At 33.5% G+C, this 14,139-nt stretch overlaps 1 protein-coding gene across 1 annotated transcript in view; it reads left to right on the forward strand.

The window, feature by feature from the left end:
• Positions 1-14,139, forward strand: part of map3k9 (mitogen-activated protein kinase kinase kinase 9) — an 88,314-nt gene that overhangs the window by 13,186 nt on the left and 60,989 nt on the right. The window contains exon 4 of the mRNA XM_061969016.1: positions 10,920-11,068. Coding sequence (XP_061825000.1) covers positions 10,920-11,068 — 149 coding nt within the window. The remainder of the gene's footprint in view (positions 1-10,919; positions 11,069-14,139) is intronic.

Here is a 14,139-nt window from a genome sequence, read left to right on the forward strand (position 1 = left end):
AAACACTTAATTAGTACAAAAAACACAACTTTTATTAGTACTCAACACAAACCTTTCATTAGTACTAAACACAAACATTTCATTAGTACGAAACACAAACATTTCATTAGTACTAAACAAACAATTAACTAATATTAAACACAAACACTTAACTAGTACTAAACACAAACACTTAACAAGTACTAAACACAAACCTTTCATTAAAACTAAACAAACACTTATCTAATAATAAACACAAACTCTTAACTAGTACTAAATGCAAACACTTAATTAGTACAAAAAACTACTTTTTTTTAGTACTCAACACAAACCTTTCATTAGTACTAAACACAAACATTTCATTAGTACTAAACACAAACATTTCATTAGTACTAAACAAACAATTAACTAATATTAAACACAAACACTTAACTAGTACTAAACACAATCTTTTTATGAGTACTAAACACAAACACTTAACTAGTACTAAAGGCAAACACTTAACTGGTGCTAAAGACAAACCTTTCATTAAAACAAAACACAAGCACTTAACTAGTGCTAAACACAAACCTTTCATTAAAACTAAACACAAACACTTATCTAATAATAAACACAAACTCTTAACAAGTACTAAATGCAAACACTTAACTAGTACAAAAACACACATTTTATTAGTACTCAACACAAACCTTTCATTAGTACTAAACACAAACCTTTCATTAGTACTAAACAAACCATTAACTAATAATACACATTTAACTAGTACTAAACACAAGCTTTTTATGAGTACTAAACACAAACACTTAACTAGAACTTAAGGCAAACACTTAACTAGTGCTAAACACAAACCTTTCATTAAAACTAAACACAAACACTTATCTAATAATAACACAAACTCTTAACTAGTACTAAATGCAAACACTTAACTAGTACAAAAACACAACTTTTATTAGTACTCAACACAAACATTTCATTAATACCAAACACTTAACTAATGATAAATGCAAACTCTTAACTTGTACTAAATGCAAACTCTTAACTAGTACAAACCACACACCTTTTATTAGTACTAAACACAAACCTTTCATTAATACGAAACACAAACGCTTAACTAATAATAAATGCAAACTCTTAACTAGTACTAAATGCAAACACTTAACTAGTACAAAAACACACCTTTTATTAGTATTAAACACAAACCTTTCATTAATACTAAACACAAACGCTTAACTTATTACTACTGCTAAAGGCAAACACTTAATTAGTACTAAACACAATTACTTGACCAGTAATAAACAGAAACGCTTCACTAATTCTAAACAAACACTTATCTAGTACTAAACACAACGTGTAAGTAGTAGTAAACACCAGACTAATGGTAAATACAAACACTATACTATACTACACACAACACTTAATTAGTACTAAACACAAACTTTACTAGTGCTAAATATAAACATTTCATTAATACTAAACAAATCATTCACTAGTACGAAACACTTCACTAGTACGAAACACAACACTTAACTTACTAAACACAAACAAGCAGAGGTGGGTAGTAACGCGCTACTCCGTTACATCTACTTGAGTAACTTTTGGGATAAATTGTACTTCTAAGAGTAGTTTTAATGCAACTTACTTTTACTTTTACTTGAGTATATTTATAGAGAAGAAACGCTACTTTTACTCCGCTACTTTTATCTACATTCAGCTCGCTACTCGCTACTAATTTTTATCGATCTGTTAATGCACGCTTTGTTTGTTTTGGTCTGTCAGACAGACCTTCAAAGTGCCTGCGTTACTGGTGACGCTTGACTCCGTTCCACCAATAAAATGCAGTCACTAGTGACGTTTGACTCCGTTCCACCAATCAGATGCAGTCACTGGTGACGTTGGACCAATCAAACAGAGCCAGGCGGTCACATGACCTGACTTAAACAAGTTGAAAAACTTATTGGGGTGTTACCATTTAGTGGTCAATTGTACGGAATATGTACTGTACTGTGCAATCTACTAATACAAGTTTCAATCAATCAATCAAAAGTAAGGAAAAAAGACACTTTTATTTCAAACGTACATCCCGTCACAAGCCTGACACAAGACTGACTGCACAGTTCCTGTCTTCACAATAAAAGTGCCGCTCCATCGCGCCTGCGCTTTCAAAATAAGAGTCTCCGAAAGCCAGCGCAAACAAGCTAGCAAGCTACGGAATTTGCCGCCAATGTATTTCTTGTAAAGTGTGTGAAAACGAATATGGAAGCTGGACAAATAAGATACCAAAAACCAACCACTTTCATGTGGTATTAGACAGAAAGGAGGAACTTTTTTTTTCCTGCATTTGAAAACGTGGACGCTATCATCACTACTGTCTGATTACAATCAATGCAAGTCATCAGAATCAGGTAATACACCAACTTATATTCTTGTCAACATGAAAGAAAGGAATCTATATGTGTTAAACATGCATGTATATTCATTAAAACACCTTTAACATGTAAACAAAAACGGCAAAATAAATAAATATAAATGATATACTGTATATATCAATGTATGTGTATATATATATATATATATATATATATATGATATGTGTGTGTATGTTACTCATCAGTTACTCAGTACTTGAGTAGTTTTTTCACAACATACTTTTTACTTTTACTCAAGTAAATATTTGGGTGACTACTCATTACTTTTACTTGAGTAATAAATCTCTAAAGTAACAGTACTCTTGAGTACAATTTCTGGCTACTCTACCCACCTCTGCAAACAAGTTACAACTAAACACCATAGTAGTAAAAAATACAAACACTGTGCGAGTACTAAATAACACTTAACTAGTACAAAACACTTTATTAGTACTGAACACACTTTACTGGTACTAAACACTTTACTCATTCTAAACACAAACACTTTACTACTATTAATCCACAAACTTTACTAGTACTAAACATTGTTCTTGCACTAAACACAAACACTTTACTAGTACTAAATACAAAACACAGTACTAGTACTAAATAACACTTAACTAGCAGCCTGAATGTAGCTGAGATAGGCTCCAGCACCCCCGCGACCCCAAAAAGGGACAAGCGGTAGAAAATGGATGGATGGATAGTACAAAACACTTATTAGTACTGAACACACTTATCTAGTACTAAACACTTTACTCGTACTAACACAAACACTTTACTACTATTAATCCACAAACTTTACTAGTACCAAACATTGTTCTTGCACTAACCACAAACACTTTACTAGTACTAAACACAAACGCTTTACTACTAAACACCATAATAGTACGAAATACAAACACTGTACTAGTACTAAACACTGAACTGGTACTGAACACACTTTACCAGTACTAAACACTTTACTCGTACTAAACACAAACACTTTACTACTATTAATCCACAAACTTTACCAAGTACTAAACATTGTTCTTGCACTAACCACAAACACTTTACTATTACTAAACACAAACACTTTACTAGTACTAAATACAAACATAGTACTAGTACTAAATAACACTTAACTAGTACAAAACACTTTATTAGTACTGAACACACTTTTCTAGTACTAAACACTTTACTCGTACTAAACACAAACACTTTACTACTATTAATCCACAAACTTTACTAGTACTAAACATTGTTATTTCACTAACCACAAACACTTTACTAGTACTAAACACAAACACTTTACTACTAAACGCCATAATAGTTTAAATACAAACATTGTACTAGTACTAAATAACACTGAACTAGTACTGAGCACACTTTACCAGTACTAAACACTTAACCACAAACACTTTATTATTACTAAACACTTTACAAGTACTAAATACAAACACAGTACTAGTACTAAATAACACTTAGCTAGTACAAAACCCTTTATTAGTACTGAACACACTTTTCTAGTACTAAACACTTTACTCGTACTAAACACAAACACTTTACTACTATTAATCCACAAGCTTTACTAGTACTAAACATTTTTCTTGCACTAACTACACACACTATACTAGTACTAAACACAAACACTTTACTACCATTAATCCACCAACTTCACTAGTACTAAACACTTTACTCGTACTAAACACAAACACTTTACTACTTAACGCCATACCAGTACTAAATACAAACACTGTCCTAGTACTAAATAACACTTAACTAGTACAAAACACTTTTAGTACTGAACACACTTTACCAGTACTAAACACTTTACTCGTACTAAACACAAACACTTCACTACTATTAATCCACAAACTTTACTAGTACTAAACATTGTTCTTGCACTAACCACAAACACTTTAATAGTACTAAACACAAACACTTTACTACTATTGATCCACAAACGTTACTAGTACTAAACACTTTACTCGTACTAAACACAAACACTTTACTACTATTAATCCACAAACTTTACTAGTACTAAACATTGTTCTTGCACTAACCACAAACACTTTAATCGTACTAAACACAAACACTTTACTACTATTAATCCACAAACGTTACTAGTACTAAACATTGTTCTTGCACTAACCACAAACACATTACTACTAAATGGCTTACTAGTACTAAATACAAACACTGTCCTAGTACTAAATAACACTTAACTGGTACAAAACACTTTTAGTACTGAACACACTTTACCAGTACTAAACACTTTACTCGTACTAAACACAAACACTTCACTACTATTAATCCACAAACTTTACTAGTACTAAACATTGTTCTTGCACTAACCACAAACACTTTAATAGTACTAAACACGAACACTTTACTACTAATAATCCACAAACGTTACTAGTACTAAACACTTAACTCGTACTAAAAACAAACACTTTACTGCTATTAATCCACAAACTTTACTAGTACTAAAAAAACAAACACTTTACTGCTATTAATCCACAAACTTTACTAGTACTAAACATTGTTCTTGCACTAACCACAAACACTTTACTAGTACTAAATACAAAACACAGTACTAGTACTAAATAACACTTAACTAGCAGCCTGAATGTAGCTGAGATAGGCTCCAGCACCCCCGCGACCCCAAAAAGGGACAAGCGGTAGAAAATGGATGGATGGATAGTACAAAACACTTATTAGTACTGAACACACTTATCTAGTACTAAACACTTTACTCGTACTAACACAAACACTTTACTACTATTAATCCACAAACTTTACTAGTACCAAACATTGTTCTTGCACTAACCACAAACACTTTACTAGTACTAAACACAAACGCTTTACTACTAAACACCATAATAGTACGAAATACAAACACTGTACTAGTACTAAACACTGAACTGGTACTGAACACACTTTACCAGTACTAAACACTTTACTCGTACTAAACACAAACACTTTACTACTATTAATCCACAAACTTTACCAAGTACTAAACATTGTTCTTGCACTAACCACAAACACTTTACTAGTACTAAATACAAAACACAGTACTAGTACTAAATAACACTTAACTAGCAGCCTGAATGTAGCTGAGATAGGCTCCAGCACCCCCGCGACCCCAAAAAGGGACAAGCGGTAGAAAATGGATGGATGGATAGTACAAAACACTTATTAGTACTGAACACACTTATCTAGTACTAAACACTTTACTCGTACTAACACAAACACTTTACTACTATTAATCCACAAACTTTACTAGTACCAAACATTGTTCTTGCACTAACCACAAACACTTTACTAGTACTAAACACAAACGCTTTACTACTAAACACCATAATAGTACGAAATACAAACACTGTACTAGTACTAAACACTGAACTGGTACTGAACACACTTTACCAGTACTAAACACTTTACTCGTACTAAACACAAACACTTTACTACTATTAATCCACAAACTTTACCAAGTACTAAACATTGTTCTTGCACTAACCACAAACACTTTACTATTACTAAACACAAACACTTTACTAGTACTAAATACAAACATAGTACTAGTACTAAATAACACTTAACTAGTACAAAACACTTTATTAGTACTGAACACACTTTTCTAGTACTAAACACTTTACTCGTACTAAACACAAACACTTTACTACTATTAATCCACAAACTTTACTAGTACTAAACATTGTTATTTCACTAACCACAAACACTTTACTAGTACTAAACACATACACTTTACTACTAAACGCCATAATAGTTTAAATACAAACATTGTACTAGTACTAAATAACACTGAACTAGTACTGAGCACACTTTACCAGTACTAAACACTTAACCACAAACACTTTATTATTACTAAACACTTTACAAGTACTAAATACAAACACAGTACTAGTACTAAATAACACTTAGCTAGTACAAAACCCTTTATTAGTACTGAACACACTTTTCTAGTACTAAACACTTTACTCGTACTAAACACAAACACTTTACTACTATTAATCCACAAGCTTTACTAGTACTAAACATTTTTCTTGCACTAACTACACACACTATACTAGTACTAAACACAAACACTTTACTACCATTAATCCACCAACTTCACTAGTACTAAACACTTTACTCGTACTAAACACAAACACTTTACTACTTAACGCCATACCAGTACTAAATACAAACACTGTCCTAGTACTAAATAACACTTAACTAGTACAAAACACTTTTAGTACTGAACACACTTTACCAGTACTAAACACTTTACTCGTACTAAACACAAACACTTCACTACTATTAATCCACAAACTTTACTAGTACTAAACATTGTTCTTGCACTAACCACAAACACTTTAATAGTACTAAACACAAACACTTTACTACTATTGATCCACAAACGTTACTAGTACTAAACACTTTACTCGTACTAAACACAAACACTTTACTACTATTAATCCACAAACTTTACTAGTACTAAACATTGTTCTTGCACTAACCACAAACACTTTAATCGTACTAAACACAAACACTTTACTACTATTAATCCACAAACGTTACTAGTACTAAACATTGTTCTTGCACTAACCACAAACACATTACTACTAAATGGCTTACTAGTACTAAATACAAACACTGTCCTAGTACTAAATAACACTTAACTGGTACAAAACACTTTTAGTACTGAACACACTTTACCAGTACTAAACACTTTACTCGTACTAAACACAAACACTTCACTACTATTAATCCACAAACTTTACTAGTACTAAACATTGTTCTTGCACTAACCACAAACACTTTAATAGTACTAAACACGAACACTTTACTACTAATAATCCACAAACGTTACTAGTACTAAACACTTAACTCGTACTAAAAACAAACACTTAACTGCTATTAATCCACAAACTTTACTAGTACTAAAAAAACAAACACTTTACTGCTATTAATCCACAAACTTTACTAGTACTAAACATTGTTCTTGCACTAACCACAAACACTTTACTAGTACTAAATACAAAACACAGTACTAGTACTAAATAACACTTAACTAGCAGCCTGAATGTAGCTGAGATAGGCTCCAGCACCCCCGCGACCCCAAAAAGGGACAAGCGGTAGAAAATGGATGGATGGATAGTACAAAACACTTATTAGTACTGAACACACTTATCTAGTACTAAACACTTTACTCGTACTAACACAAACACTTTACTACTATTAATCCACAAACTTTACTAGTACCAAACATTGTTCTTACACTAACCACAAACACTTTACTAGTACTAAACACAAACGCTTTACTACTAAACACCATAATAGTACGAAATACAAACACTGTACTAGTACTAAACACTGAACTGGTACTGAACACACTTTACCAGTACTAAACACTTTACTCGTACTAAACACAAACACTTTACTACTATTAATCCACAAACTTTACCAAGTACTAAACATTGTTCTTGCACTAACCACAAACACTTTACTATTACTAAACACAAACACTTTACTAGTACTAAATACAAACATAGTACTAGTACTAAATAACACTTAACTAGTACAAAACACTTTATTAGTACTGAACACACTTTTCTAGTACTAAACACTTTACTCGTACTAAACACAAACACTTTACTACTATTAATCCACAAACTTTACTAGTACTAAACATTGTTATTTCACTAACCACAAACACTTTACTAGTACTAAACACAAACACTTTACTACTAAACGCCATAATAGTTTAAATACAAACATTGTACTAGTACTAAATAACACTGAACTAGTACTGAGCACACTTTACCAGTACTAAACACTTAACCACAAACACTTTATTATTACTAAACACTTTACAAGTACTAAATACAAACACAGTACTAGTACTAAATAACACTTAGCTAGTACAAAACCCTTTATTAGTACTGAACACACTTTTCTAGTACTAAACACTTTACTCGTACTAAACACAAACACTTTACTACTATTAATCCACAAGCTTTACTAGTACTAAACATTTTTCTTGCACTAACTACACACACTATACGAGTACTAAACACAAACACTTTACTACCATTAATCCACCAACTTCACTAGTACTAAACACTTTACTCGTACTAAACACAAACACTTTACTACTTAACGCCATACCAGTACTAAATACAAACACTGTCCTAGTACTAAATAACACTTAACTAGTACAAAACACTTTTAGTACTGAACACATTTTACCAGTACTAAACACTTTACTCGTACTAAACACAAACACTTCACTACTATTAATCCACAAACTTTACTAGTACTAAACATTGTTCTTGCACTAACCACAAACACTTTAATAGTACTAAACACAAACACTTTACTACTATTGATCCACAAACGTTACTAGTACTAAACACTTTACTCGTACTAAACACAAACACTTTACTACTATTAATCCACAAACTTTACTAGTACTAAATATTGTTCTTGCACTAACCACAAACACTTTAATCGTACTAAACACAAACACTTTACTACTATTAATCCACAAACGTTACTAGTACTAAACATTGTTCTTGCACTAACCACAAACACATTACTACTAAATGGCTTACTAGTACTAAATACAAACACTGTCCTAGTACTAAATAACACTTAACTGGTACAAAACACTTTTAGTACTGAACACACTTTACCAGTACTAAACACTTTACTCGTACTAAACACAAACACTTCACTACTATTAATCCACAAACTTTACTAGTACTAAACATTGTTCTTGCACTAACCACAAACACTTTAATAGTACTAAACACGAACACTTTACTACTAATAATCCACAAACGTTACTAGTACTAAACACTTAACTCGTACTAAAAACAAACACTTTACTGCTATTAATCCACAAACTTTACTAGTACTAAAAAAACAAACACTTTACTGCTATTAATCCACAAACTTTACTAGTACTAAACATTGTTCTTGCACTAACCACAAACACTTTAATAGTACTAAACACAAACACTTTACTACTATTAATCCACAAACTTTACTAGTACTAAACATTGTTCTTGTACTAACCACAAACACATTACTACTAAACGCCTTACTGGTACTAAATACAAACATTGTCCTAGTACTAAATAACACTTAACTAGTACTAAATACAAAACACAGTACTAGTACTAAATAACACTTAACTAGCAGCCTGAATGTAGCTGAGATAGGCTCCAGCGCCCCCCGCGACCCCAAAGGGAATAAGCGGTAGAAAATGGATTGATGGATAGTACAAAACACTTTTAATACTGAACACACTTTACCAGTACTAAACACTTTACTCATACTAAATACAAACACTTTACTACTATTAATCCACAAACATTACCAAGTACTAAACATTGTTCTTGCACTAACCACAAACACTTTACTAGTACTAAATACAAACACAGTACTAGTACTAAATAACACGTAACTAGTACAATACACTTTTAGTACTGAACACACTTTTCTAGTACTAAACACTTTACTCGTACCAAACACAAACACTTTACTACTATTAATCCACAAACTTTACCAAGTACTAAACATTGTTCTTGCACTAACCACAAACACTTTACTAGTACTAAATACAAACACAGTACTAGTACTAAATAACACGTAACTAGTACAAAACACTTTTAGTACTGAACACACTTTTCTAGTACTAAACACTTTACTCGTACTAAACACAAACACTTTACTACTATTAATCCACAAACTTGACCAAGTACTAAACATTGTTCTTGCACTAACCACAAACACTTTACTAGTAGTAAACACTCAACTAGTATTAAACAGAAACACTTTACTAGTATTAATTGAACTGATTCAAAAGATGGAGTGGATGATTTAGGAACAGTATTGTATTGATTTAAACATTGATAGTGGTTGTTTACGGCTCCAAATGATTCCTGAGCACTCTTCCTGTTTGCATTGCTTCCGCAGCCCATTTAGGCCGCAAACTAATCAAGGCTAAACTAACTAGTTGTCCAGCAGATGAAAATAATAAACCTGCTAACTCTCGTCACTCATTCACTGTAATACATTTAATATATTTTAACACATAATCTGTACATTTCAGTTCAATATTATTACGTGTTTACTTCTCGGATGAGTTCCTCCGCAGCCCGTTTAGGCAGCGATTTTCTCCGTTGACTTCCCACTAGTGTGTGTGTTGTCGCTTCATCTTCTTACCATTCTTGCGAAGTGCATCTCTTCTTGTTTACTTGGTCTTTCCTTTCCTACAGCAGCCCAGTTAGGCAGCGAACTAGTCGGGTCTTATTTAATTCTATCTGTTATGCGAACTGCACTTCCAATTGTAACGACGACTACTCGCTGAGGTGTTGATGGCCAATTTGAGGCATCAATGTAAAAGTAGGTCACATTCTCGCTTCATTTATTGAATTCATTTTTTATTGGCGTGCAAAGTAATACAAATGAGTGCTTAATAGTGCAAATGAGTACTGAAGGATAACATTAACTTGGTGGTTTTCCTTCTGAACATTGAAGTTATGGCGTGTTGCTGTGGGAGCTGCTGACCGGCGAAGTACCGTTCCGTGGTATCGACTGCCTGGCGGTGGCGTACGGCGTGGCCATGAACAAGCTGGCGTTGCCCATTCCCTCCACCTGTCCCCAACCCTTTGCACACCTAATGGAGGGTAAGGTTACCACATACAGTCTTGATGCTGGATATGTGTCTGTGGCTTTAATGCTAATGAGCGTGAGTGTCTCTCCCCAAGAAGCATTTTTGTCTACTAAATTCACTTTTGATATAAACACTGTGTGCTTGTCCAATGTAATAGATGTATATCGTATACAGTAATGTAACATTAAGGAGTGGGACATGGGGTCACAAACAACATAGCAACGCTAACATAGCTATGTGAGCTACATGCTAACATTACTATTTAACATCATGCTAGGTTTGCAACATTGACCTAGCAATCTGCGCTACATGCTAACATTACATTTTAACATAATGCTAGGTTAGCAACACTGGCATAGCAATCTGCGCTACATGCTAACATTAAAGCTTACAATTATTCTAGGTCAGCAACACTAGCAAAGCTATGTAAGCTACATGCTAACATTACATTTTTACATCATGCTAAGTTTGCAACACTGGCATAGCAATTGCGCTACATGCTAGCATTGCATCTTACAATTATTCTAGGTCAGCTTCACTAGCAAAGCTATGTAAGCTACCTGCTAACATTACATTTTAACATAATGCTAGGTTAGCAACACTGGCATAGCAATTGCGCTGCATGCTAACATTACATCTTACAATTATTCTAGGTCAGCAACACTAGCAAAGCTATGTACGCTACATGCTAACATTACATTTTAACATAATGCTAGGTTAGCAACACTGGCATAGCAATCTGCGCTACATGCTAACATTACATATTAAAATTATTCTAGGTCAGCAACACTAGCAAAGCTATGTAAGCTACATGCAAACATTACATTTTTACATCATGCTAAGTTTGCAACACTGGCATAGCAATTGCGCTACATTCTAACATTACATCTTACAATTATTCTAGGTCAGCTTCACTAGCAAAGCTATGTAAGCTACATGCTAACATTACATTTTAACATAATGCTAGGTTTGCAACACTGACATAGCAATCTGCGCTACATGCTAACATTACATCTTACAATTATTCTAGGTCAGCAACACTAGCAAAGCTATGTAAGCTACCTGCTAACATTACATTTTAACATAATGCTAGGTTAGCAACACTGGCATAGCAATCTGCGCTACATGCTAACATTACGTATTACAATTATTCTAGGTCAGCAACACTAACAAAGCTGTGTACGCTACATGCTAACATTACATTTTTACATCATGCTAAGTTTGCAACACTGGCATAGCAATTGCGCTACATGCTAACATTACATCTTACAATTATTCTAGGTCAGCAACACTAGCAAAGCTATGTAAGCTACATGCTAACATTACATTTTTACATCATGCTAAGTTTGCAACACTGGCATAGCAATTGCGCTACATGCTAACATTACATCTTACAATTATTCTAGGTCAGCAACACTAGCAAAGCTATGTACGCTACATGCTAACATTACATTTTTACATCATGCTAAGTTTGCAACACTGGCATAGCAATTGCGCTACATGCTAACATTACATCTTACAATTATTCTAGGTCAGCAACACTAGCAAAGCTATGTAAGCTACATGCTAACATTACATTTTTACATCATGCTAAGTTTGCAACACTGGCATAGCAATTGCACTACATGCTAACATTACATCTTACAATTATTCTAGGTCAGCAACACTAGCAAAGCTATGTAAGCTACATGCTAACATTAAATTTTTACATCATGCTAGGTTTGCAACACTAGCATAGGAATCTGACGTACGCTACATGCTAACATTACATCTTAACATCATGCTCGGTTAGTAACACTGACATAGCAATCATCTTAATAATCATCTTAGAATTATTCTAGGTCGGCAACACTAGCAAAGCTAAGATGTTAACATTACATTTTAACATCATGGTAGGTTTGCAACACTGACATAGCAATATGTGCTACATTAGACTGACCATACGTCCTCTTTTCCCCCGGACATGTCCTCTTTTGCGGGGCTGTCCGGGCGGGGTTTCTTAAATGCCTCAAATGTCCGGTATTTTGAGTTAGGGTTGCGTGTATTTTCAATGTACGTCCAGGGTTAAGAAGGGGTTAAAAACAAAACAAATTGTGCAGGTGTGCGCACGCAGCAACATTCGTGAGGGAGGGGCAGAGACAGAGAGCGAGAGAGCGAGACAGTCGAGAGACAGACAGAACACAAGAGAGAAGCCGAAACGTAAATGCAACTTCACGGATGATTTGCGGGAAAAGCATCTGTGTTTTCGCCCTGGCCGTGACACATGGGAAGCAGAATGCACTGTGTGCAAATCAGGAACGTATATCTGTGGCAAATAAAGGGGCCAACGATCTACAAGCCCATATCGACACTACTAAGCACAAAACAGCTGTGCAGGGCGAGAGCTCGTCTGTTGTTTTTTATTTAAATTTAATTAACTTGTTTTGAGGCATTTTTTGTTTAGATTATATACAAGAGGTTATTTTGAATATTTGTACCTCTGCACTTTTTTTCCAAAACTGTGAATGTTACAGAATACAAGTGTGACTTATTGTGTTATACTGTCAAGCAGTGTTGGCGTTAACACACTTTTTGTGTCTTTTTAACGCATTGAAATCAGAAAGGACGCAGATTTTTATTTTTATTTTTTTACCATTTGCGGCCCACGGCTAATGTTTTAAAGGCTCACGGCACATTCTAAAAATACTATTCAAATAAACAAAAACATAACAAAAGTGAAATAAAAAAAGCTTACAGGTGAAATGTAATTTAAAAACAGTTGCAATGTTGACTAATAAAACAAAGCTGTTTTTTTTTTCTTTCAAACGGTCATTGCTCAAAACATAATATTGAATCAAAATCAATGTTATTATGAATTATTGACCTATCCAAGGTTCCCATTACGTCACATCAAATATTCCACTAAGAAAAATATTTTTGGATTTTGCATATTTTGTGTGTTTGCCATAAAAAACAGTTTTGTTTGACAAAAAAGGGCGGAAAACAAAAAAAAAATAACAACATAAAAAAACTAAAACATTTTGAAATGAGGAATAGATTTCAAGACTCCAGAGATTTAAGCGTTAAATATAAAATGTTTGTATG

The sequence above is a fragment of the Nerophis lumbriciformis genome, linkage group LG08 (genome assembly GCF_033978685.3).
Source record: "Nerophis lumbriciformis linkage group LG08, RoL_Nlum_v2.1, whole genome shotgun sequence".
Classification (NCBI taxonomy): domain Eukaryota; kingdom Metazoa; phylum Chordata; class Actinopteri; order Syngnathiformes; family Syngnathidae; genus Nerophis; species Nerophis lumbriciformis.